General features: G+C 42.6%; 1 protein-coding gene across 1 annotated transcript; it reads left to right on the forward strand.

Moving 5' to 3' along the window:
- Window positions 1–4522: 4522 nt before the first annotated feature.
- LOC307219737 (carbonic anhydrase 13-like) lies at window positions 4523–20582 on the forward strand. Its single transcript, XM_079983203.1, has 7 exons — window positions 4523–4676; window positions 10145–10342; window positions 11619–11737; window positions 14347–14442; window positions 15649–15711; window positions 16912–17067; window positions 18868–20582. Exons 1-7 carry the CDS (start codon window positions 4646–4648, stop codon window positions 18979–18981), a joined length of 777 nt encoding a protein of 258 aa, XP_079839329.1. The 5' UTR covers window positions 4523–4645; the 3' UTR covers window positions 18982–20582.
- The last annotated feature ends 1546 nt before the right edge of the window (window positions 20583–22128 follow it).

Below are 22128 nucleotides of genomic sequence, written 5' to 3' on the forward strand. Positions count from 1 at the left end.
CCAGAATTCTTTGAGGAGTGAAATGTGCTTCGAATGGGCTTAAAAGCTGTATTGTGTGCACAAGTCTGGCATCCTGTTTCAGCCAGTGGCAAATGACAAGCTTACAAGTAAAGCATGAAGGCAATACAGTGGTACCTCGGGTTAAGAACTTAATTCGTTCTGGAGGTCCGTTCTTAACCTGAAACTGTTCTTAATCTGAAGTACCACTCTAGCTAATGGGGCTTCCCGCTGCTGCCACACTGCCGGAGCACAATTTCTGTTCTCATCCTGAAGCTAAGATCTTAACCCGAGGTACTATTTCTGGGTTAACGGAGTCTGTAACCTGAAGCGTCTGTAACCTGAAGCATCTGTAACCCGAGGTACCACTGTAGTCTACTCTATCCTCACTGCAGTTCCCTAAAAACTGGTGTTTAGGGGCACAAATAGAGGTTCCCTTTAGCTCACACAGTTTGTTTAAAATCTATTCCACACATGCTGTAGAATAGGATAAAGAACATAGGAGCCTGCCTTATACTGAATCAGACCATCGGTCCATATATCTTAGAATCATCTACAATGACTAGCAGTGGCTGTCCAGGATTTCAGATAAGGAGATGTGACGTGTGCACTGGATGTATACATCCATGCCTGCACACTCATGTGCTTTCAAAATGCCACATGGATGCACCTTTAAGAAGCAATCACCTTGCCCAGAACTGCTGTAGACAATGCTAAAGAAGTCATAGACAGAAAAGAGGAGAAATGACTTGTGTTCAGCTTGCCTGGATCTCTGCTGAACAGCACATGGGTCAGCCCAGAATTCTGTCTTCTTTTTGTGTGACATATTGACCGCAATTACGTACTTTTCAATTCTATTCCCTTTCAGATTGGGGTATTATGCAGTTCTCTTATAGCTCAGAACAGAATTCTGGATGCATTCATCCAGAAGTTTGGTTATTAAGAGGTATTTCATTCTTTTGCCAATCATCGAAGCTAAGAATTTGTTCCAACAACAAAACTACTGAAATAAGGAAGTGCCTGAGTGCACAGAGAATTGCACTACCTTCAAGTGCATACTGGTTTTAAAGTTCTGACAGAACGAACTTGCCAGTACAGCACATTTTGTGATAAGACATAGCATTCTTATAGCCCTTGCATTGCTTTATTCCTACAACAATTCTGAAAGGTAGGACAAAAAAGATTATTACCCATATATTGTGGATAAGAGAAAACTGAGGCTGAGAGGCTCGTGAGTTTTTGGCAAGAGGTGAGATTTGAACTGAATCACAATTCTGTTTCTTAGCCACTGTGCTATTCTGACTCACTTTATGACAGCACATTATTATGGAGGCAAAACCTTAGAGGGGAAAACTCACATAGTTTTGAAATAGCTGAAGATCAGTGTGTTCTATTTCAGAGGTACTACACACTCTTACATTAGCAATTCAGTGGTTTTCTGAAGGCTTTTTGCTCAACACCAGTTTACCAGTGCAGCCGTAGTTGCAACAGGTTTTTCATTATATGGGCTGGGGAAAGGGCAATCGCTTATCTCCCCGGCCAGTATTCTTTGCACTATCTCCTTGTTCTCACATATCCCTTTTGTGCTCATTCTCAACAAGCATCTCTCTCTTGCTGCCTTGGGAGCAGATAAACCAAGAGACGGCACTGAACAATTTGCCATTCGTGTTCATTTCTTGCCTACACAATGCATGCCAGCAGCTCTACAAGAGCTATTCCACTGTGTAGTGCAGCTGCTTTGTCTCTGTCCCTTTGTCGTCCTAACTGTAAAGGGGGTTGACAGGAGAGGAAGATATTCTAGATAGATGGGCTTGCCTTTCAAATAGCAGGTTAGGACTGGATGATCTTCCTGTGATTTCTACTGAATGTTTTCCATCCAGATCCGGAAAACCTGCCATGGCATGCATGTAATGAGCACATTTCACATAGTAAGGATTATCACCATACATGTACAATAGCATGTACAAAATCCAGCTTCCCCCAACCTGGTGCCCTTCCCAGTCAGTCTGGTTCAAAATCCCTGAAGGACAGCAGGTTGGGAGAAAACTATACTAAATATACTAAACATGATAAGCTTGCTCAGTTCAGAAAAATTAAAACACAACAGCTACCTAAGAAATAGCAGAAAAAGAGCAACTGTAGCCAAATCACGTACATATTTTACATCTGTATGTGGCTACCTGTGCCTTTACATACACGAATGCTGTGGAAACGAAATATAAGATGCCTGCAGCATTGTCCGATTATATCAGTGTTAACATTGATTTCTAATACATGCTTATAATAGTTGTATTTCACACAATAGCTCAATAGCAATGAAGGCAAATGGGACAAACTGCATTTTATCAGCAACCTCCTACTGCAGTATTCAACTTCATAAACAGCCTGTACTCCTAGCTAAGCACAGTGACATCTCTCACACAAAAAAGCCACCTCTGCATAAATGAGGTCTAGGTTCCTTCCTCGATACAACCCTAGTATTAGCTAGGAGTCGAGAAAGATGACACAGGGAGAAGTTTTTTGGGTTGTTTAGTGCCAGCCCTACCATTAGGTAGAAGTTGGTGGCTGCCTTGGGTGGCAGAAGCTGAGGGACAGGTGCTGGTGGTGCAGTGTTGATGGCAACAGACTTATGAGTGCTTCAGCCCTTAAGCTAGCTTGCTTCTTTCAGGTGTGGTCAAGGATGCTGTGCTGTCACTGCTATTGAAGTATGAACAAATGAATTGATTTATTTTGGTCACTGACCAGAATGAGTATTGAAGATTCAGTTCTCTGGTCAGTTGACTTCTTCTATGGTAGAAGGACATCCAAAGGCCTTGGACTGACTCTGGAGTTGCCACAGGTAAGGAAAGGAATGTAAGAGGGAAGAGCAAGTCTGATTTATTTATTTTTAATGGAAGTGGAGCTACTGCACACTAGCCTGGTTTTAGTTCTGCCCAAATTGTGTGTGATTACTTTCCCAGGCATGACCTGGAATCCCTGCCCATGTTGACCCAAAACATTATCCTTCGGATGATGAAATTGTGGGACACCTTTGTTTATGCTTAGGGGCTGACTAATTGCCCTATTTTCAGTTGAGAATGACTTCATGCCACCACCTGCTATGCCTCACTTCCAGCGTACATGAAGTGATAATGTTCCCTGAAACATATTCAACAGAACTGGAAAGAAATATATGTATAAGAATGATATTCAATTTTTAGCACAGCTAACTTGCTATAGCTGTGGCAATCTTGATTGGTTTGAAATCTGGCACATTTATAGAGGAGCTCACCAGGCAGATCATGTATGGAAAGTTTCAAGTGATTAGTCCAAACAGATGTCATTTTTAAAAGCTACAGTTTTTTAAATGTCTTTATTTGCGTTTTTAGTAATGCAAACTATACAATAAACCAAACATGAAAATAATACACGCTTCCCTTCAATCCCTCCCCTAGGATTTTTTTAGAAACTAAAGAAGCACTAATACTTTCATCGTTGAATTGCTGATCTCCTAATGGCTCTGCCACTTTTCTATATAATAACAACAATAGCAGTAGTAGTAGTAATGAAGAAGAAGAAGAAGAAGAAGAAGAAGAAGAAGAAGAAGAAGAAGAAGAAGAAGTTGCCCCAGCAACTCTGGGCAGCTTCCAACAAAATATATATAAATACAACAACAACAAAACAGAACATCACACATTAAAAGCGTCCCAATTCAGGGCTGCCTTTAGATGTCTACGGAATGTCTTATAATTATTTATCACTTTGACATCTGACAGGAAGGTGTTCCACAGGGCTGGCGCGACTACTGAGCCTACTATGTGGCTTGTATACGTCTCAATCGTGCAACTATTGAGTTAGCTGTGGCTCGGACTGATCTGATGTTTCACTAACAGCCCCCCTCTCTAGTCCCTTCTTACTCATAATATTCCTGTTTAGGAGGATTGCAGTGCCTATACAGAAGCAAACCCTATAGAACTCAGTGGGGCTTACTTCCGAGCAGATCGCACTGCAGGGCTACCCCGCTGGAAATCCTCCCAAATGCACGGGAGCGAGGAGGGGCGGGGTGGGCAGAGCTGGCCTAGATATATTTGGGAGCTGATCCAGCACGAATCCCTCCCGACGTTCCTAATCCATTGCGCATCTTACAAGGAAGTAACTCGTTGGGCTACTAGCTAGGACGGCTAGCTACGTTCTGCTACCACTGCAGCAGGAACCATGCCTCTGAATCCCAGTTCCTGGGAATCGCAGGTGGGCCGAGTGCTGCCGTGCACACGTCCAGTTTGCAGGCTTCCTACACGCGTCTAGTCGGTCGCCGTAAGAACAGGATGCTGGTCCTGATCCCGCAGGCTTGTGCGGGGCTAACCTCGGAGTAAAGCTGCTGAGGATCGGTCTCGAAATGCTTTCTAATACACGAGCAGAGAGGGCCAGGCAGGGCGACACAACCTGCGCCTTGCGCGTCTTCTCAAGTGACTGGGCTCCCGAGGGTGGCGCCGCGACGCCCTCGCTTGGGTCCCCTGGCGGCCAAGCGCGGCGCTGCAGGGCGCGCGGAGCATAAGAAGGCGCCGCGGGGCCGCCCTGGGCGCGCTTGGTCCCTGCCTCCTGGAGCGTCCGCCTCTCTGCGCCCCTGCTGCCGCGGCACCAGCCAGAGCATCCCGTTAGGGGACTAGCCATGATGCACTGGGGATACGATGAGCACAACGGTGAGGGGGGAGAGCTGCTGCTGCTGGCTCTCTGGGGCAATCAGAGCAGGACGGGAGGGGGCTGTGGGGACCCGGGGGGAGGGGGGTTCTCAACCTCTGGGCCCCCAGATGTTGTTGGACTACAACTCCCATCATCCCTGACCACTGGTCATGCTGGCCAGGAATGATGGGAGTTATAGTCCAACAACATCTGGGGACCCACAAGTTGAGAAAAACTGGCAGATGTTTGTTTTTAATTCGGGCCTTGGCGACATGCAAAGTCCGTTCAATAAGGGAGTTAGAAGGCATGGACAACTTTTTAAGTGCGGTGGGGCCAGTTCCACCGAACGTGCATCTCGATTCGGGGCGTATTACTGTAGTGGTGGGATTTGTTTGCAGGTTAGGCGGTTGTAGGCAAGTGGAGGTGGGAGAGGGATGGATCTCTAGTAGGTGCTGTTAATCACAATTTGCCAAACAAATTAACGCTTTGAAATGGGGTTTAAATGGGGTTTTAATTGCTGCTTCTGGGAGATAACGGGGAACTTCTTGATTGATAACAAGGCTTGCAAAACTTAAAACAGCAGCTGATTTGTAGTTTTTTTGGGAGGGCAAGGAAGGCATATATATATATATATATATATATATATATATATATATATGATTGCTAAATCAGATGCAAGGCAGTGGTGGTTTAACATGAATTGGTTTTTTTTTCCCCTTTTTGTGGTATTGCATTAATAATATTTTCTGAACTAGCATTACATTCCACAGTGTTTATTCCGCTTCTATAAAAGACTCTATAACTCTGTAAAACCTCTGAAATCTGTGCTAGGGCAGTCTACACATGACACCTTTTCTCTGTGACACTCAAAAGCACATGTATTTCAACTCGATTCTTTGTGTTATGTGTGAATGTTGTTCATGTCAGAAAGCAGGAGGGAAACCAAAGATGCATTCTAGCCAGTATGAATTTTACTTTCATGTTTTAGAGCGATTTAGGCAGCAGTCCTAACCTCATTACTTGGGCATAAGCCCTGTTGAATTCAGTAGGACTTAACTTAAACACAAACCTGTATGAAGCATTCGGAGGTGTTGAACCACCAAAGTGATTTGCTGCGATGCCGTAGAGTGGAGTTCTAAACTTAAATTCTACCTTAATTAATACTGCACACTTAAAAAAAATAATTAAATGGCTAAAGATCAAAGTAAGGAATGGGGAACAAGGATTAAAGCAACAATGAAAAATAAAACAGAGCAGTTGCAGAACTCAGCTCTTTTTAATTTCATGGTGTCTCTGAGTGCATTCCCCATTTCTGCTTGCAAATGCAGTCTATGGGCTTTTCTATATCCCTCATACCTCCTTTAATTCTCCCTCTTTCATATGGCTTTCCCCTCCAGCTACTGATGTCCCACACTTTCTCCTCCAATAATCTTAAATCCAGAGGTTCCCTATGCAGTCAATGCGGCTTTCTATTCAGATTTTCAAAGTATATTATAGGGAATCTCCGGATTTAGACAGGGTAAAGTGTAGAACAGCAGGAGTTAGAGAATTCTACTGAACTCATGGTTCTTTGGGAACAGGGATCATGTATAAAATATAGCATATAAAATACAGTATAAAATACAGCATCTCGTGCTAGAGAAAGGTGTGAACCAATAATCAACCTTTACCGTTAGGGTGCAGCTTACATATTTCCTTCTGCACCAAAACAACCTTGTTTTGTGATGTATCCCTTAATCCCTCCAAGCTGAATACATCTTTGCATTCCCTAAATTTCTGGAGGCTCAGTTAATGAGCTCGGGGACATCTCTGACTTTTGATACTTGTTCGACCTTACGGAATAAACATAATCTAACTAATAATGCCACTTTAGAACCAGCACTTCTTAGTCCATATGTACCCGGCAAGGCAACTTAGTAAATGGAATGTTTCAGCATTACCTTCTGCAATCCTGTACTCACCTACTTGGTAGTAAATCCCATTGAACTCAATGGGATTTGCTTCTGATTGCACTGGATGTATAGGATTGTACTGTTAAAAGCTCTCTATACTGTATTGGGTTGCAGTTGCCTAATCTTGATGCAACAGAAGGATGGATGAGGTCTGTTTAGCAAGACACATATTGAAGATACAACGGCACAGCTTTGTGTTCTGCTGCATATGGTGGCACACCAAATGATTTATTGTATGTCTTCTTAATAACATATGATACTTTAGCAATGTACCTCCTCTGCAAACTAAATAAAAAAGGTAAAGGTACCCCTGCCCGTACGGGCCAGTCTTGACAGACTCTGGGGTTGTGCGCCCATCTCACTTAAGAGGCCAGGGGCCAGCGCTGTCCGGAGACACTTCCGGGTCACGTGGCCAGCGTGACAAAGCTGCATCTGGCGAGCCAGAGCCGCACACGGAAACGCCGTTTACCTTCCCGCTGGTAAGCGGTCCCTATTTATCTACTTGCACCCGGAGGTGCTTTCGAACTGCTAGGTTGGCAGGCGCTGGGACCGAGCAGCGGGAGCGCACCCCGCCGCAGGGATTCGAACCGCCGACCTTTCGATCGGCAAGCCCTAGGCGCTGAGGCTTTAACCCACAGCGCCACCTGCGTCCCCTCTGCAAACTAAATAGATGGCTGGCAAACATCATGAGCAGTGTTAGTGACATGCAGGGCTCTAGTGTGAATACAAAATGTTGAATGGATACCCCATGTGTTTTCTCTTTCAAAATGTGTGGAATGTTCTAGTTGCGCATTGGAACCCCCGGTTTCAAGAATCTATGTGAGCGCACTGGAGATCTGGGGAACTTTAGCTGATGTGGTACTACTACAAGCTGTGCTGTGTGTTGAAAACAAAGAAGAGTTCTGAACTGGAAATACCAGATCATTTCCTTACAACTAGAATAGTCTTCAATAGGTTTTTTTAAAACATATATTCTACTCCACTTCTGTGGTTAACAGGTGATAAAATGTTCATTACTACAGAGAAGGGTGGCACGGTAACAGAGATGAGTAGCTTTCAAACTTTCTTTAAATTAGAAAGGTAACGGACCCCTGGACGGTTAAGGCGACTATGGGGTTGTGGCACTCATCTCACTTTTGGGCCGAGGGAGCCAGCATTTGTCCACAGACAGCTTTCCAGGTCATGTGGCCAGCATGACTAAACCGCTTCTGTTGCAACGGAACACCTGATGGAAAGCAGAGCGCATGGAAACGCTGGTTACTTTCCTGCCGCGGCGGTACTTATTTATCTACTTGCACTGGTGTGCTTTCAAACTGCTAGGTTGGCAGGAGCTGGGACAGAGCAACGGGAGCTCACTCCGTTGCAGGGATTCAAACCGCTGAGCTTCTGATCGGCATGCCCAAGAGACTCAGTGGTTTAGACCACAGCGTCACCAAATGACCTGGGTAGTGTAATCCACACACTGCTTAAGAACTCCTAAACAAAGCATGCACAAGATTGAACTCTGAATCAGATGGCATGAAATTAATACTTCTTTGTTTTACGTGAACAAAAGCCAATTTACAAGTCTTGTGCAGGCTTAATTAACTTACAAGTTGCACAGTTGAAAAGTTGGTTAAAATTTACAGTGGTAGGAACGTTACTTTGCAAATAGTGCTTTTGATGCTATATGCTAAAGTGATTCTATAACCTGAAGAATCTTTCATGTAATTGTGTAGCCAACCCATTTTGGTGGCTATAATTTGACTTACCACATATGGTAAGAAACACAGTTAGAAAGCCTGTGGGACAGATAATCTTGGTGAGACAGAAGCATGTCTGACGTCGAACAAACTGTGCATCCCAGATAACATTAGGTGTGATGGTGTTTTCCAAGAATTAGAGGCCCAGAGTGAGTCAAGATGTTATCTTGTCGGACTCAGTAGGTTGCCTTCAGTAAGTAAGTCAGCCTCAACCCTCTGCCTGCAATCTTGGGCTAAAAATACTTGCCTACCTTACAAAGCTGTTGTAAGGATTTCTGAGCTAATGTAGATAAATGACACCGGACGACTGAAATGTGCTGTGCAAATACTCATTACTATAATTCATACTGCTAAAATGAAGTGAAAACATTTTTTTTTTGTTAACTTTCGTGCTCCCCCCCCCAACAGTATTGGGATGGGAGGAAGACTTTGATGCTAGAGACCTACAGCTAGGATTAAAGCAAAGATCCCTGGAAATCTGTGATGAATCAATATTGGCGTGTGTTTTTTTGCACACTGGTAGATCACTTGGAAACTGACGGGCAGATCTCCAGAATGCTGCTTATAATCTTCACAAACATTCTAAGGAACTGGAAGCCACCGGTAGGATAGCAGAGGAGGTGTATACCCTAAATTTCACCAAAAGCATTCCTGACAGTATTAAGGATATGAGGATACACTGGAGCTATTCCTCCCCTTGTGAAGAATTCTTGAATAAAAGGAAGCTGATAACTAGAACTGATTCTCCTACCAACCCATTTTGTTGTTGCTGTTCTTTAGAATGTTACATTATGCATTAACATGCAAAATTGGACAAATCTCCAGGGCTGGTCACCAAAGCACCTAAAAATGTACTAGTATCTGATGGTGTATCTGTGGTTTAACCGTTATTTCCCTTCCCCCAAGGAATTGGGAGAACTGCAGTTTTATGAACTGGGGAGGGTTGTTTAATACAGAGCAGTCTAACCCCTTCACCAGTTCCCACAAGATTCTTGGAAGATAGCTGTGGCAGATTAAATGGTATAAAATTAATTTAAGTGTAAATATTCTAAGAACTTCTTTTCCTTTTTTTTTCTTTCAAAGGATGGCACCTCCTAATAAACTGAACTCTAGCCTAGGAAATTGGTTTTCAGCCCTGTCATTTAAAATATGCATGTATTATGTGAGTTAACCCCACCAAACGGCTGGGGGCCTGGTCAACTGTGGCTGTGTAACAATGGCAGAGATCTGAGGTCGTAGCTGAATTGATTGTACCACTTCAGAAGGTACCATAGAATTGTAGAGTTGGAAGGGACCAGGAGGACAATCTAGTTCAATCCCCCTGCGATGCAGGAATATGCATCTGTCCCATATAGGAATGGAACCAGAATGAAGCATTTTAGATGTGTCAGTTGCACATTAATCAGCTCGTGGGGAAATGTTCTCTGAATCTATTGCATGTGTGTCAATTTCAGGTGCCTGCTGCATTCCTAATGACCAGAATGCCTGGAAGTAGGCAGAAAATGACCCACCCGAGGGTTCTAACCCGCATCCTTGGGTATTTAATTCATATTAGAATTAAGACCTATTTATGTAGAGAGAGCTGCCTATAGCTCACCAAAGACAACTGGGCGGTGTACTTTCCATCCCTTTAGATCCATCCATTTTTTAATTATCTGAATAATATTTTTTAAGAAAAAAATAAGAAAATCCAGGTAGGTTCTTGTGATTACTTTCTCATGACAATTCCTTTGTTTCTCTGGCTGCCTGGAATGCATTTTAATGAACACCTTTTTCTACTGCAATACATTCTAGGGCCTTCTCGCTGGAAGGAACTTTTCCCTCTCGCGACTGGAGACCGTCAATCTCCCATTGATATCCAAACTGAGACGACCAAATATGACCCCACTCTGCGTCCTCTCTACCCTAACTATGACCCTTCCTCCGCTAAAGTTATACTCAACAATGGACACTCAACCAGTGTGGAATTCGATGACACTGAAAATAAATCAGGTTTGTTTTTGTGGTAGATTTCATTCTGCTTTCATTTTAGGGCGGTTCTCAGTATTTCCTGAGTGAAATAACATTACGTGGTCTGGTTTGCATGGCACTTTAAACTATGATTTGCTGTGAATGGACAAATGAGGCATCCAATTTCGTTGCACTTGTGCAATGTTGCACTTGTGTAATGACAATAAAGAATCTATCTATCTATCTATCTATCTATCTATGACCACATTTCGCTCCTTCCTTCTGTGCTCTGGGGATGAAACTAAGCAGAGACTGGCTTGGCATGACATAAAATCAGCACTCATTGTTTGTTTGAGGAAATATAGGCCTGGTTTGCAAGTTTGATAAACCACCAGAGGTAAACCAGCATAACACAAAGCAAGCTTTCTGATTTGTTTCTGCTTACCAAGGACAGACAAGACTTTAGGAGGAGCAAAACACTAGTGATGCGAGCCTCATGTACCAGTACACTGCTCATTTCACCTGAAACCATAGTTTATTTTAACTATGGTTTAATGTGACTTGCGAGCTAAGCCTATCGTTTAAGATTATCTGAGAATTCTCATAACATCCACAGTTGCATCTATCTGAATTTACCAGAGTTCAAACACCCTAGCCTCATTCTGTTTGAAGATATTTCAGTCTTATACACAGCAAGAGAGCTGAATAGTTGCCCCCCACAAACCCTGTTTAAATTGGCAAAATTCCTCTTCCAAACACAGCTTTCATTTAGTCTGCAGCATAGTTGGCGCCTTTGTTTCTGATCGTAGGTCTGATTTCATGGGAGCAGTTCAGATTTCTCGTTTCTACTTTTGCCTGTAGTCAGCGAGCAAGTTATGTCCCAGCCCTAAGCTCATTCTTCCAAAATCAGAAGATTAAGGGGCAGGGGGATTGAAACAGCAAGTCAAGTGATTACCTGCTAATTTCAGATGTTATTATGTTCAGTAGTGGAAGATCTTAGTATTAAAAACCAGTTCCCCCACCAACATATTGCAGATCTAAATTGCTCCCTGCCTTTGTATGTTGCCTGCATTTTCTATTGTGGAGATGGAGATTTAGATCCAGAGAACTGGGATGGGGTGGGGTTGAAGCCCTTCTCCAGTGCTGTGACTCTGGTCAAAATCAGAGTTTCCCTGCAACTACTTTAAAATTGGGATATCCAGTTGCACTTCTTTCACATCCTACTTGTTTTGGCCCTTTGGCAGTGACAAGCAAATGTCACGTTTCCCATGGGTTCCCGGTATTCTAACAATGCTACCCTTCATTTTTATATTTATAGTGCTGAGTGGGGGTCCACTCATTGGAAACTATAGGCTGCGGCAAATTCACTTCCATTGGGGGCCCAGTGATGACATTGGCTCTGAGCATGCAGTGGATGGGACAAAATTTGCGGCAGAGGTAAAGGACTCCACTGAACTATATGAATAGTTGTGATTTAATGACTGCATCTTTACAGCCGTTCTTTGATAAGCAGGCCTGTTTTTAACATATTGATTTCTGCAATGGAAAGACCATTCATTTACAGTTGTAAATCGCTGTCCCCCCTCTGCCCCCACTCCCCTAGAATCTGCCTCTTACCATTTCTGGAAAAGGCATCCAGCTGTATTACCAATCTGCCTTTCATTTGTATACTGCGCAGAAAAGTTTCTATAAATTATGCTGACTAATGGGGGCTGATTCACTCGTTACACAGCATATATAATTTCACTGTTTGCCACATATTGGTGGACACCAATATTTGAAGGAAGACACATCTCGGTAAGCACACAAGGACCCCCATGAAGGAGCTGCACTATGCTTTGGCTTCCTAGCGCATGTCTGCAGTATGCCTGGATGCTCATTTCCCTTTCAAGTGTTGCAGTATCCATTGCATGTACATGTGCTAAACAAGGAGGACGTACCCGCTGTATAAAGTGTGGCAGTCCTCAGAGAGTTGGCCATCTTGTATGTTTATTGCTGAAGGCCACAGAACAGAAAAGCACAAATGTTTACATTTTGCCATTGCTTCTGTGGGAGTTCATTTTATTCTAAAACATTAGTCGGATTCTTGTAAACAAGCTGAGAAAATAGTAGCATTCCAATAAACAGGAAATGCCCTAAAGCAACATGGGCATGGTTGAATCCATTGTGGTTATAGCACTTGTGTGCAGAAAACACTAAGTATCAAGGTATCGTGTACTCTGATGCACGCACTGTAATTTAGATGAGTTGGCCGCTCTATTCAAAAGAACATACACTTGTATCTGCTGCCTTCATTGAAATAAACAAGGAATTACTTCCAAGTGAAGGAGCTTCAGGTGCACATTGAAACTTTTGATACATCAATGTTTCCCTGCACCAGGGTGTTCAATATTTTTGCTTCCTCTGGCATTTAGTTGTTTCAGTGTTTGAAATGGAACTTGTCATGCAAAAGCCACTATTCGTAACTTAACACTTTGGAATATTGATTCCCCCACCTTAAAAAAGTGTAAATGGGCTTCTGTTTAACTAACATTAAGATGTGAACTTTTAAGAGTCCAGTTATTTATTTATTTTTAATGGAATGATAACCTGAAATGGAAGTACTATAATTCAAATGCTGAAGACAGAGAGAAGCAATGTCCTTAGTGAAATAGAGAAAAGTGGGGAAATATGTTGAGTGGCTAAAATCAGTGGGGGAAATAAATTTGGGGGGGTGGGAAATGACATTTGCAGTGTTTAAAGACTTATGTTTTCCACAGGAACCAGGTGATTTGGAATATAAAGAATTAATAAGAGGTGCTTAGAAAACAATATGTTCCAAAACAAACATATAGCTGGAAAACAAAAAAAATAAGTTCCATCTAAGAAACCAAATGGAAAGAGGCAATATCTAGGAATCTTTAGTCAGTCTAAAAAGGTTTCCCACTGCTGGTTATAAACATCTTCAAGAACCAATAGAGAAACCCTTCTGGTTTTGGAGAAAGGACCCTAGAATTGAGACAGAACCAGGCAGAACTATACAGGTGGAGAGTCTTCCGAAGGATCAGTGGCTAGGTGGCAGTTTGCAGTGCTTAGTTCCACGAAGAAGAAGAAAAAGGCTCTTTAATGCAAGAATGCACCTCTGCCTAACTGGCACATGCAAGAAGAAAGAGCTGCTCTTCAGTCAAAGAAGACGACACAACTTTCCTTGGCAGATGAACTCAACAGGATAATGGATTCAAGGTCCCACTTAGCTGGGATGGCCTGTCCACTGGATCCAGGTTTCTCCAGCGGGCTGCCGTACGGGAGTGCCAATGATGTTGATGATGGTGGTGGTGATTCACACAAGAAACAGGCCTTAAAAGATTTCTCCAACAAGCTGTGGTGCAGAAGCGGTGGTAAGACAAGATACATACATCCTTTAAAAGAGAAGTCACAAGCCATTGGGAATGGGCCTCCCCCACAGTGTTTCAGATTTTACTTGTGTCCTTTCTCGTTTGTTGTTTTCCATTACAATAAAAGCCATTCCGACCGAAAGCATTTGTTTCCTCTTTGTAACATGCATAATTTTTTTTAAAAAAGTTGTGCCGTCCAGCTTTTTAAAAGTGAACCTAAAAGTGCGAGTGTTTTGAGACACCTTTACGTTCCAGAATACGGAATGATTTAATGAACCGAGCAGTCAGAATTCATATATTTTACTCATTTGCACTTCCGTAGCAGCCAAGGACCTTGTGTAAACCCTCAAATCCAGCGTGTATATCTGAGGATACCTGTCGAGGGGAAAATGAGGGTGGGGAACATGGCCTAGTGGGCAGGGCTGGCATGTGAACAGGCCAGAGACTGTTTCATTGCTTTTTTTTAATGGCCAAGACTAGGACTGGCTAGAACGGATCTTCAGAGCTTTGGACCAAGAAGCATGGAGCTTCCAAAGGACTTCATACCTCAAGATGGCTTGTAAAAACAAAAAAGTTTTAAACTAGTCCCAAATACTCCTCATGAGATATTATGGAAAGTTGTCAGGCTTCAGTAAAGTGATGATTGATGGTAGTACATGTCTTGCTTTCTAGCTCCACGTGGTCCATTGGAACGCAGACAAATACGCCAGTTTTGTGGAGGCTGCTGGCCAGGCAGATGGATTAGCAGTCATGGCTGTTTTCTTACAGGTGAGAGGTTTTGAGCAGGGGGATTAAATGTATATAATAATAATAATTTATTATTTATGCCCTGCCCATCTGGCTGGGTTTCCCCAGCCACTCTGGGCAGCTCCCAACAGAATATTAAAAACACGATAAAACATCAGACATTAAAAACTTCCCTAAACAGGGCTGCCTTCAGATGTCTTCTAAAAGTCAGATAGTTGTTTATTTTTTTGACATCTAATGGGAGGGCGTTCCACAGGACGGGCGCCACTACAGAGAAGGCCCTCTGCCTGATTCCCTGTGACTTTGCTTCTCACAGTGAGGGAACTGCCAGAAGGCCCTCGGTGCTGGACCTCAATGTTTGGGTAGAATGATGGGTGTGGAGATGCTACTTCAGGTATACTAGACTGAGGCCGTTTAGGGCTTTAAAATAAGGTTACCAGACGTCCCCATTTCCTGGGGACAGTCCCCGGATTTACAAATCAGCCCCCTGACAAAATCCATCCATTCCGACTGAAGTTGAAAAGTGTCCCCGTATTCACTGGAAAAAAAAATCTGGTAACCTTACTTTAAAGGTCAGCATCAACACTTTGAATTGTGCTCGGAAACATTAAAGTTAAATGTCAAGGGAAGCTATGAGCCAAACTACATGCAGTGCCAAGTGCATCACTTGTTTCAAAAATACAGAAATAAACATAATTGGGGAACGACAACACCAGGATTGGAACTGTAGAGAAGAGGGATAACTCTTCTCGCAGCTCAGCCCCAACAAATAATCCCCTCCCTTGAAGCTGATGTTTGGCACGGAGTGAAGTTCCTTTTTGCATCAATAGAAGTTTGCTTCTCACAACTAACAGCATCATTGGTTGGGGGAGGGGGCGTGTTAGGTGTGTGGCAAGGAGGAAAGAATTAACACTTCTCCCTGCAGTCCTGACCCTGACCCACCAGCAACTTCAACTTTTAGTATGATTCAATGATTTAAAAAAAAAAACCTGACACATGTTCCAAAAAGGACTAACTAATATTTTGGAAATGTTTCCATATTTAATTATTCATGTTTCTGGACTTTTTAAAAAAGGCATTTTTTAATATAGTTTTTAAACCTCCTACACTGCTTTGAGCATTTTGACAAGAAAGCAGTTAATAAATTTAAAGAATCAACAAAAGGAAAAATTACAAATCTGTCAGCTTCCCTAAGCAAGGCAAATAAGTTGATCTTTGTATTTACAGGTGGGTGAATGCAATTCGCAGCTGAAGAAAATCACAGACCATTTGGATGCCATCAAAATTAAGGTAAGGTAATTCTAAATTTGGGCTTATATCCAATGCAGCACTAAGTAACTATCCCTGAAGGCACAAGGATTTCCACTTCTGCGACTGGACTTCCAAACCCCACTTCTCTTTCCCCTGCATGCCCCCTAAAACTGTTTTGGGGGGCTTCCCTGAGCCCCCTAGAGGAGAGTTGCAGGGCAAAGCACAGAGTGGGGAGAAGGTGGAAGTCCCACTGCGCAACAGGAAAAACCTTATGTTGATGGAGCAAGACAGCTGAATACTGCTCTCGGTGTTTTCCACAGTCCACGATGTTCTTCAATGTATTTATTTATTTATTTCACAATATTTATGTACTGCTTGATTGTAATAAACCCCAAAGCAGTTTATTTTTTGGGGGGGACAACAACAACGACAATAAAATTACCAGTTAAAAACAGCTATTTGAAACATAAAATAATAAAATGAAGAATAAGCCAACCATCAGATTAAAACATATGTCAACATTCAACATAGCTATAGGAACACTCTGGTGTTCAAGGAGCCTCTGCTGGCTATATCCAATTCTTTGTTCTTTGAAACAAGAGACAGACCCACGCTGCTTCCCCTGCTGAATGAACAGGACACACATGCAGAAAACTTGTCATGTGTAGCCGTTCAAGCATATTCTGCATGTTGCGTTAATATGAACGCTTAACTTGAATCTCTTGACTCATCTCATAGAATTATAGAACTTTAAAGTTGAAAGGGACTCTCGCTTAAGGTGGAATCTACAGACATATAAAAAACGTTCTGAAAATGCTTTTTCTTAAAGCGTTTTTAAAAAGACATCGAATTTTCCATAAGGCTCACCATCGCCATCTAGTGTCACATTGTATATTGCACTTAAAACACACTTAAACCGTTTTATTTGCAGCCGTGTAGATGAGTCTATAGTTCAATGCCTGACAGGTGGCCCTCCAGCTTCTCTGCAAATGTCTCCAGCAAAAGTGAGCCCATCACCTCCCAAGGCAGTCTGTTCGGCTGACGAATAGTTCTTACCTTTAGAAAGCATTGCCTAAAGGTTTTTTTTCCCCTTTCCCCAGAAATTATTGTTCTTTACGGTGCTGCAAGACACCAAGTTATTTGTGCTGCAGCAGACTAGCGCAGCTCCGTCTTCAAAAAGCAATAAGGTAGATAGGAAATGGCCCATGGCGGTGTTTGCTCATTTTTTTCTCTCCTCAGGGTAAACAGCACAGGTTCACCAACTTTGATCCTTCCTGCCTGCTGCCCCATTCACTGGACTACTGGACTTACCTTGGCTCCCTCACTTCTCCTCCTCTTCTTGAAAGTGTCATCTGGATCATTCTCAGGGAGCCTATAAGTGTTTGCTCAGAGCAGGTGCAGTTTAATACCTCTGCCTAAAGAATAATATCTTTATTTAAGTTTAAAACCATGCCTATGACACCCACAAAAATATTTACAATCGACTATACAGTCGATACAGAGGGCACGGGTGGCGCTGTGGTCTAAACCACTGAGCCTCTTGGGCTTGTCGATCAGAAGGTCTGGTGTTTGAATCCCCGCAACGGGGTCAGCTCCCGTTGCTCGATCCCAGCTCCTGCCAACCTAGCAGTTCGAAAGCACGCCAAAAAAGTGCAAGTAGATAAATAGGTACCGCTCCGGCGGGAAGGTAAACGGCGTTTCTGTGCGCTGCTCTGGTTTCAGTGTTCAATTTCGCCAGAAGCGGCTTAGTCATTCTGGCCACATGACCTGGAAAAACTGTCTGTCCCTCAGCCTGTAAAGCTAGATGAGCGCTGCAACCCCAGAATTGTCTGTGACTGGACTTCAACCCCAGAATTGTCTGTGACTGGACTTAACTGTCAGGGGTCCTTTACCTTTTTCATACAGTTGTACCTTGGTTTTCGAATAGCTTAGTTCCTGAACGTTTTGGCTCCCGAACACCGCAAACCCGGAAGTGACTGTTCCGGTTTGCAAACTATTTTTGGAAGCCGAACCTCCGACGGGGCTTCCGATTGGCTGCAGGAGCTTCCTGCAGCCAATCAGAAGCTGTGCTTTGGTTTCCGAATGTTTTGGAAGTCAAACGGACTTCCGGAATGGATTCCGTTCGACTTCCAAGATACAACTGTATCTTGATCTTAGGTGAATATACCTGCAGCCAGCTTTAAAAGTCCAGAAAGTTCAAGGCTGCAGGCCTAAGCATAGTTACTAGAAATAAATCCCACCCCAACTCATCTTTTCCACATGGCTGGCAGAAATTGTGAGGATTAGTTAAAATATATACGAGATTTGTACAACTTCAGAGTGATTTGATGAATTTATTAATATTTCTTATAACCCACTTTTCTTCAGAGGATCCAAGGCAGCATAATGTGCCCAGAACAAAGAGTCCTGCTGGATCAAGCCCAGTTAGCTCAAAATTCGGTCCCCATAGTGGCCAATCAGATGCCAATGGGAAGTCCGCAAGTTTGTGCCTGTGTATGGATTTAGGCAGCTTATACCTTTTCAACATTTATACAGCGTTGTAGGAGAAGGATGTGTGTGGAGCCTTCCTGGGTGGATCTGCACACAGGGAAAAAAAAGTTATAAATAAGTCAGAAATTAAATTGTTATAGCAAAAGAAATAAAAGGCTATGAAAATTGCTTAGAATTTTCTCTCTCACACACGCCATCTGGTGGTGCATGTTTACAACACATTCAAAACGCTATTTCTTGACTAATGTAGCTGAGTCCCCTCGCTGTAATGAGGTCTGAACTTCTTGGCAGAATTGCCACACCTACAGGTTCTCTATTCAGTTCATTTAAGGCAGTGATGGCCAAACTTGGGACTACAGTTCCCATCATCTCTGACCACTGGTCCTGTTAGCTAGAGATGATGGGAGTTGTAGTCCCAAAACAGCTGAAGGCCAAGTTTGGCCATCACTGATTTAAGGGTTATCTGAACAGGCAAAGATAGATGCGCACACAAAGCTATTTTCTTACTGAAGGTAATAAACGATCTCAAATGCAAAGGGGCTCTGTAATCTCCCAATCATTGATGCACGCAGAAGGTTTTGGATTGGGAAAATGCTTTGGGGTGGGGGTGGGGGGGACCTAAATGATGCATGTAATTGAATTTGGGGCTGAGTTTGGGCATCTGAATCACTTCCCTGCTGAATCTTGTGCCATTTTCATCCACAGCTAGCCAAATTTCGCAACCTCCTCTGCACTGGTGAGGGAGAAGCTGCCTTCTGCATGCTGAGAAACTTCAGACCGCCACAGCCTTTAAGGGGCCGGGAAGTGAGAAGAAACTGAAGGGGCGAAAAAGCAAGGATAATTCATAGCAATGGCTGATACTATTTAGCAAGCGGAACCCATTTTAATAGGTTATGTTAAGTTTTAATGATATTTTTTTTAAAGGATACCTTCTAATTAGGTCCCAATTTCAGTAAATAGAAAGCATTTTTAAGTCCTAGGTATTTGAGGGAGAGGTATAAGCCCATGCTTATGTTTCTCAAGTGAAATAGGCAGACCTTAAAATGCTTCTGATTTCCTGGATTGTTCCCCTAATTTTTAGCACACAATCCATAAATACGATAAGGTATTATAATTAATAGATACTGTTTTGTTGCTATAAATCTATGATAGACAGGCACTCACGACTCAATAAAAAGAATAGGATTTATGCTGTAGTAAATAAGATTGGGTATTGTATTGTGGTTGATTAAGATACAGTTAGTTATAGCAAAATAAGAGTTTTTCAGAGCTGTAGCAGTTGAGCCAATCTTGTGTTTTGCTAGGTATGGTAATGCTCTCTTATCTAGGTTGGACAGATATCAGTTGGGAATGTTGGTTGTGGGGTGGCCTGTCTAAGGCAGAGGGTTAGACCAGATGATCCATTTGGATCCGTTTCAACTTGCCCTGGGTTTACCACTAGCATTCCCACATGAAAACTCTGGGTGTCCTTTAGCAGAAACCTTAGTGGTTAAACCACGGAGGTTCAAACCCACTTAAACACATAGTATAGATGTGCTGGGATCTGATCATAGAGAACCTGAGATTCCTGCCATCCCTCCAAACATTCCCACAGGCCCCATTTCCTGCCCCCTACAAACTGGAAGGTAAAAAGGGGCCACGTTATTTCCTAACTTCCTTGCCAGAGGCCATATCTAGAGAATAAGTGTGACTTAGGTGTAGCTTAGATAGTGACTTAGGAATCTTCACTTAACTCAGAAACTGCCAATTCCTTATAATTCTTGTAGCTCTGCTTCAGTACCTTAAGCCTTAAAAAAGGAACTGAGGCCTTTTGAGCAAAGCACCTTTAAGGAGCAGAAGCCTCTGGTGGCCGAAATGTGGAGCTGAGGCCTAATTAGATACTACAAGGAGAAGTGTGGGTGCTGCTGCCCCACATCTTCGTGGTTGCTAAATATTGGGGGTAAAGTGTGACAAGACAATCCTATCAGCATTTTCCCACTCCATGAAACACACAGCTACTGAAGTGTCAGGGGAAGAGGTGTGGCAATGCTAACATAGCAATGACACCTGGGGCGTTTTTCCAATTTACCTTTACTAGTAGAGACATGAGTTCATAGGACGTGTGTGTGTGTGTGTGCAATTGCACGTTCATGTCTGTATGTCAGGATGCTAATGATGTTTTGCCTATGGTATATTTACATATATATATATATTCAGTCCAGAGTTGTACCTAATATTTTCATGTTGTCTGAATGGCTGCATGAAAAATTCTAAAGTTGTTTGCATTGTGACAGGAAAACAGTGAAGCTAAGTTGACTGATTGCATGTTTTCATATTAGGAGAAATGGTGGGGGGTGTTCTAATAATTTATTAGCAATAAATTGAGTTTATTCTGCAGCTTTATATTTATGAAATAAATAAAAGCAAGTGAGCCAAATGTTTTCATGATTTGTTTGTTTCTTTTTACTCTGCACACATGAATAGATCGACATGTTGCTTCAGGTTCAGTTGCCTGTTAAAAATCATTTTTTTAAATTGCACAGTAAATGGAAACAAGTTGGGATGGAGTCCAGGTGCCAAGAACTTACACTATGGTCCTAGGGCACATTTCCTTGGATGTAAGTTCCAGTTGATGGCAATGGGATTCTGCTACACCAGAAATAATTTGTGACTCAAGTTTTTACAGTACACTCCTATGGATGGCAAGTCAGCTCCCTTGATTTCAGTGGGGCTTGCTTCCAAGTGAGGGTAAATGTGGCATTGTACACTTCACTGTGATAACTCAAAATAAGATGGATGCCAAGACTCAGGTCACAGCCCTGTGCAAACTGACTTAGGAGCAAGCCAAACTGAACTCAGTGGGGATTTCTTCTGCATAGGCATGCATGAGATTGTGTGCCCACTGCCAGCAAACCAGATTGGCCCAGGCTAACCAATACATTTACAAATCATGAAGTTGGATCATTTTAGTAATATTAATGTGCTGTTACCGACAGATACACTGATGCAAATGTTTAATGTTGGGTTATCATCATCATCATTAAATTTGTATACTGCCGTCCATCCGCAGATCTCAAGGCAGCTCAAAATATAAAATTACATCTGTTGTCTTAGCTGCTGAGGCATATTGCTGCTCAAGAATACTGTGTTTGTGCAGTTCAAGAAATCTGGCTACACCCTACTGCTTTTATTCCTCCATTTTCCCAAGTAGTGAGACATCCTGGAGCAGTGCTTACCTGGGTTTGGTTTCCGTTGAGGGAGAGGCCACTGGACTCTTACAACATTTTGGTTTATTTCCAAATATATAGGTTGAACATACAATAAGGTAAAGGTAAACAGCATAGCACGCTTGCAGCCAGCAGATTCACAGCCCCTCATCAGATCCCCACAGAGGCAGCAAACACCCCAAGCTGTTTTAACCTTCCAGAGCTCAAAGCTCACCGCCACTTTCTCTGTCTATCTCAAACTGATTTCTTTCTTCCTTTACACATCCACAAGCACACTCCAGGAAAAGGAGTACAAGTCACCTCTTAAATATAAACCACAAAGACTACATTTTGGGTCAAAAGGAGCCAGCATCAGATCCCTGAACCTTGTACATACGAGGAAGGTTGCTTTTTCTGTGTTTAGCAGAAATGATGGGTTAATCCAACTATATAAAAAATAGCTATACAAAAAATAGCACAAATGCACTAATTTTCCATACAACAGGGCTCAACAAAGACTTCGCTAATTAATTGGACAAAAGTCAACAGATTTTGAAGCAAGTAAACAGCTCCTTCCAATCAGTAGGTGTCACTACAAGCAAAGTAATATTCAACATGTAGATCTATAACTATGGGTTATCATTACTTAAAGCCGTTAAGTTAGCTTTAAGATGATTAGTGAGCTAAGCCATTCAAACAGCAATGAAATATACATGGACAATTAAAATCAAGTAAAATGCTTGACTCCTTTGAAGAGGTAATCGCAACCCTTTTTTCATGC

This window comes from Podarcis cretensis, assembly GCF_951804945.1.
Source record: "Podarcis cretensis genome assembly, chromosome: 7".
NCBI lineage: Eukaryota > Metazoa > Chordata > Lepidosauria > Squamata > Lacertidae > Podarcis > Podarcis cretensis.

Coding starts and splice junctions, on each gene's coding strand:
- LOC307219737 (XM_079983203.1), top strand. CDS start 4,646: ATGATGCACTGGGGATACGATGAGCACAACG. Junction 11,738..14,346: donor GGACAAAATTTGCGGCAGAG/GTAAAGGACTCC, acceptor CTTGCTTTCTAG/CTCCACGTGGTCCATTGGAA. Junction 17,068..18,867: donor TAAGTGTTTGCTCAGAGCAG/GTGCAGTTTAAT, acceptor TTTCATCCACAG/CTAGCCAAATTTCGCAACCT.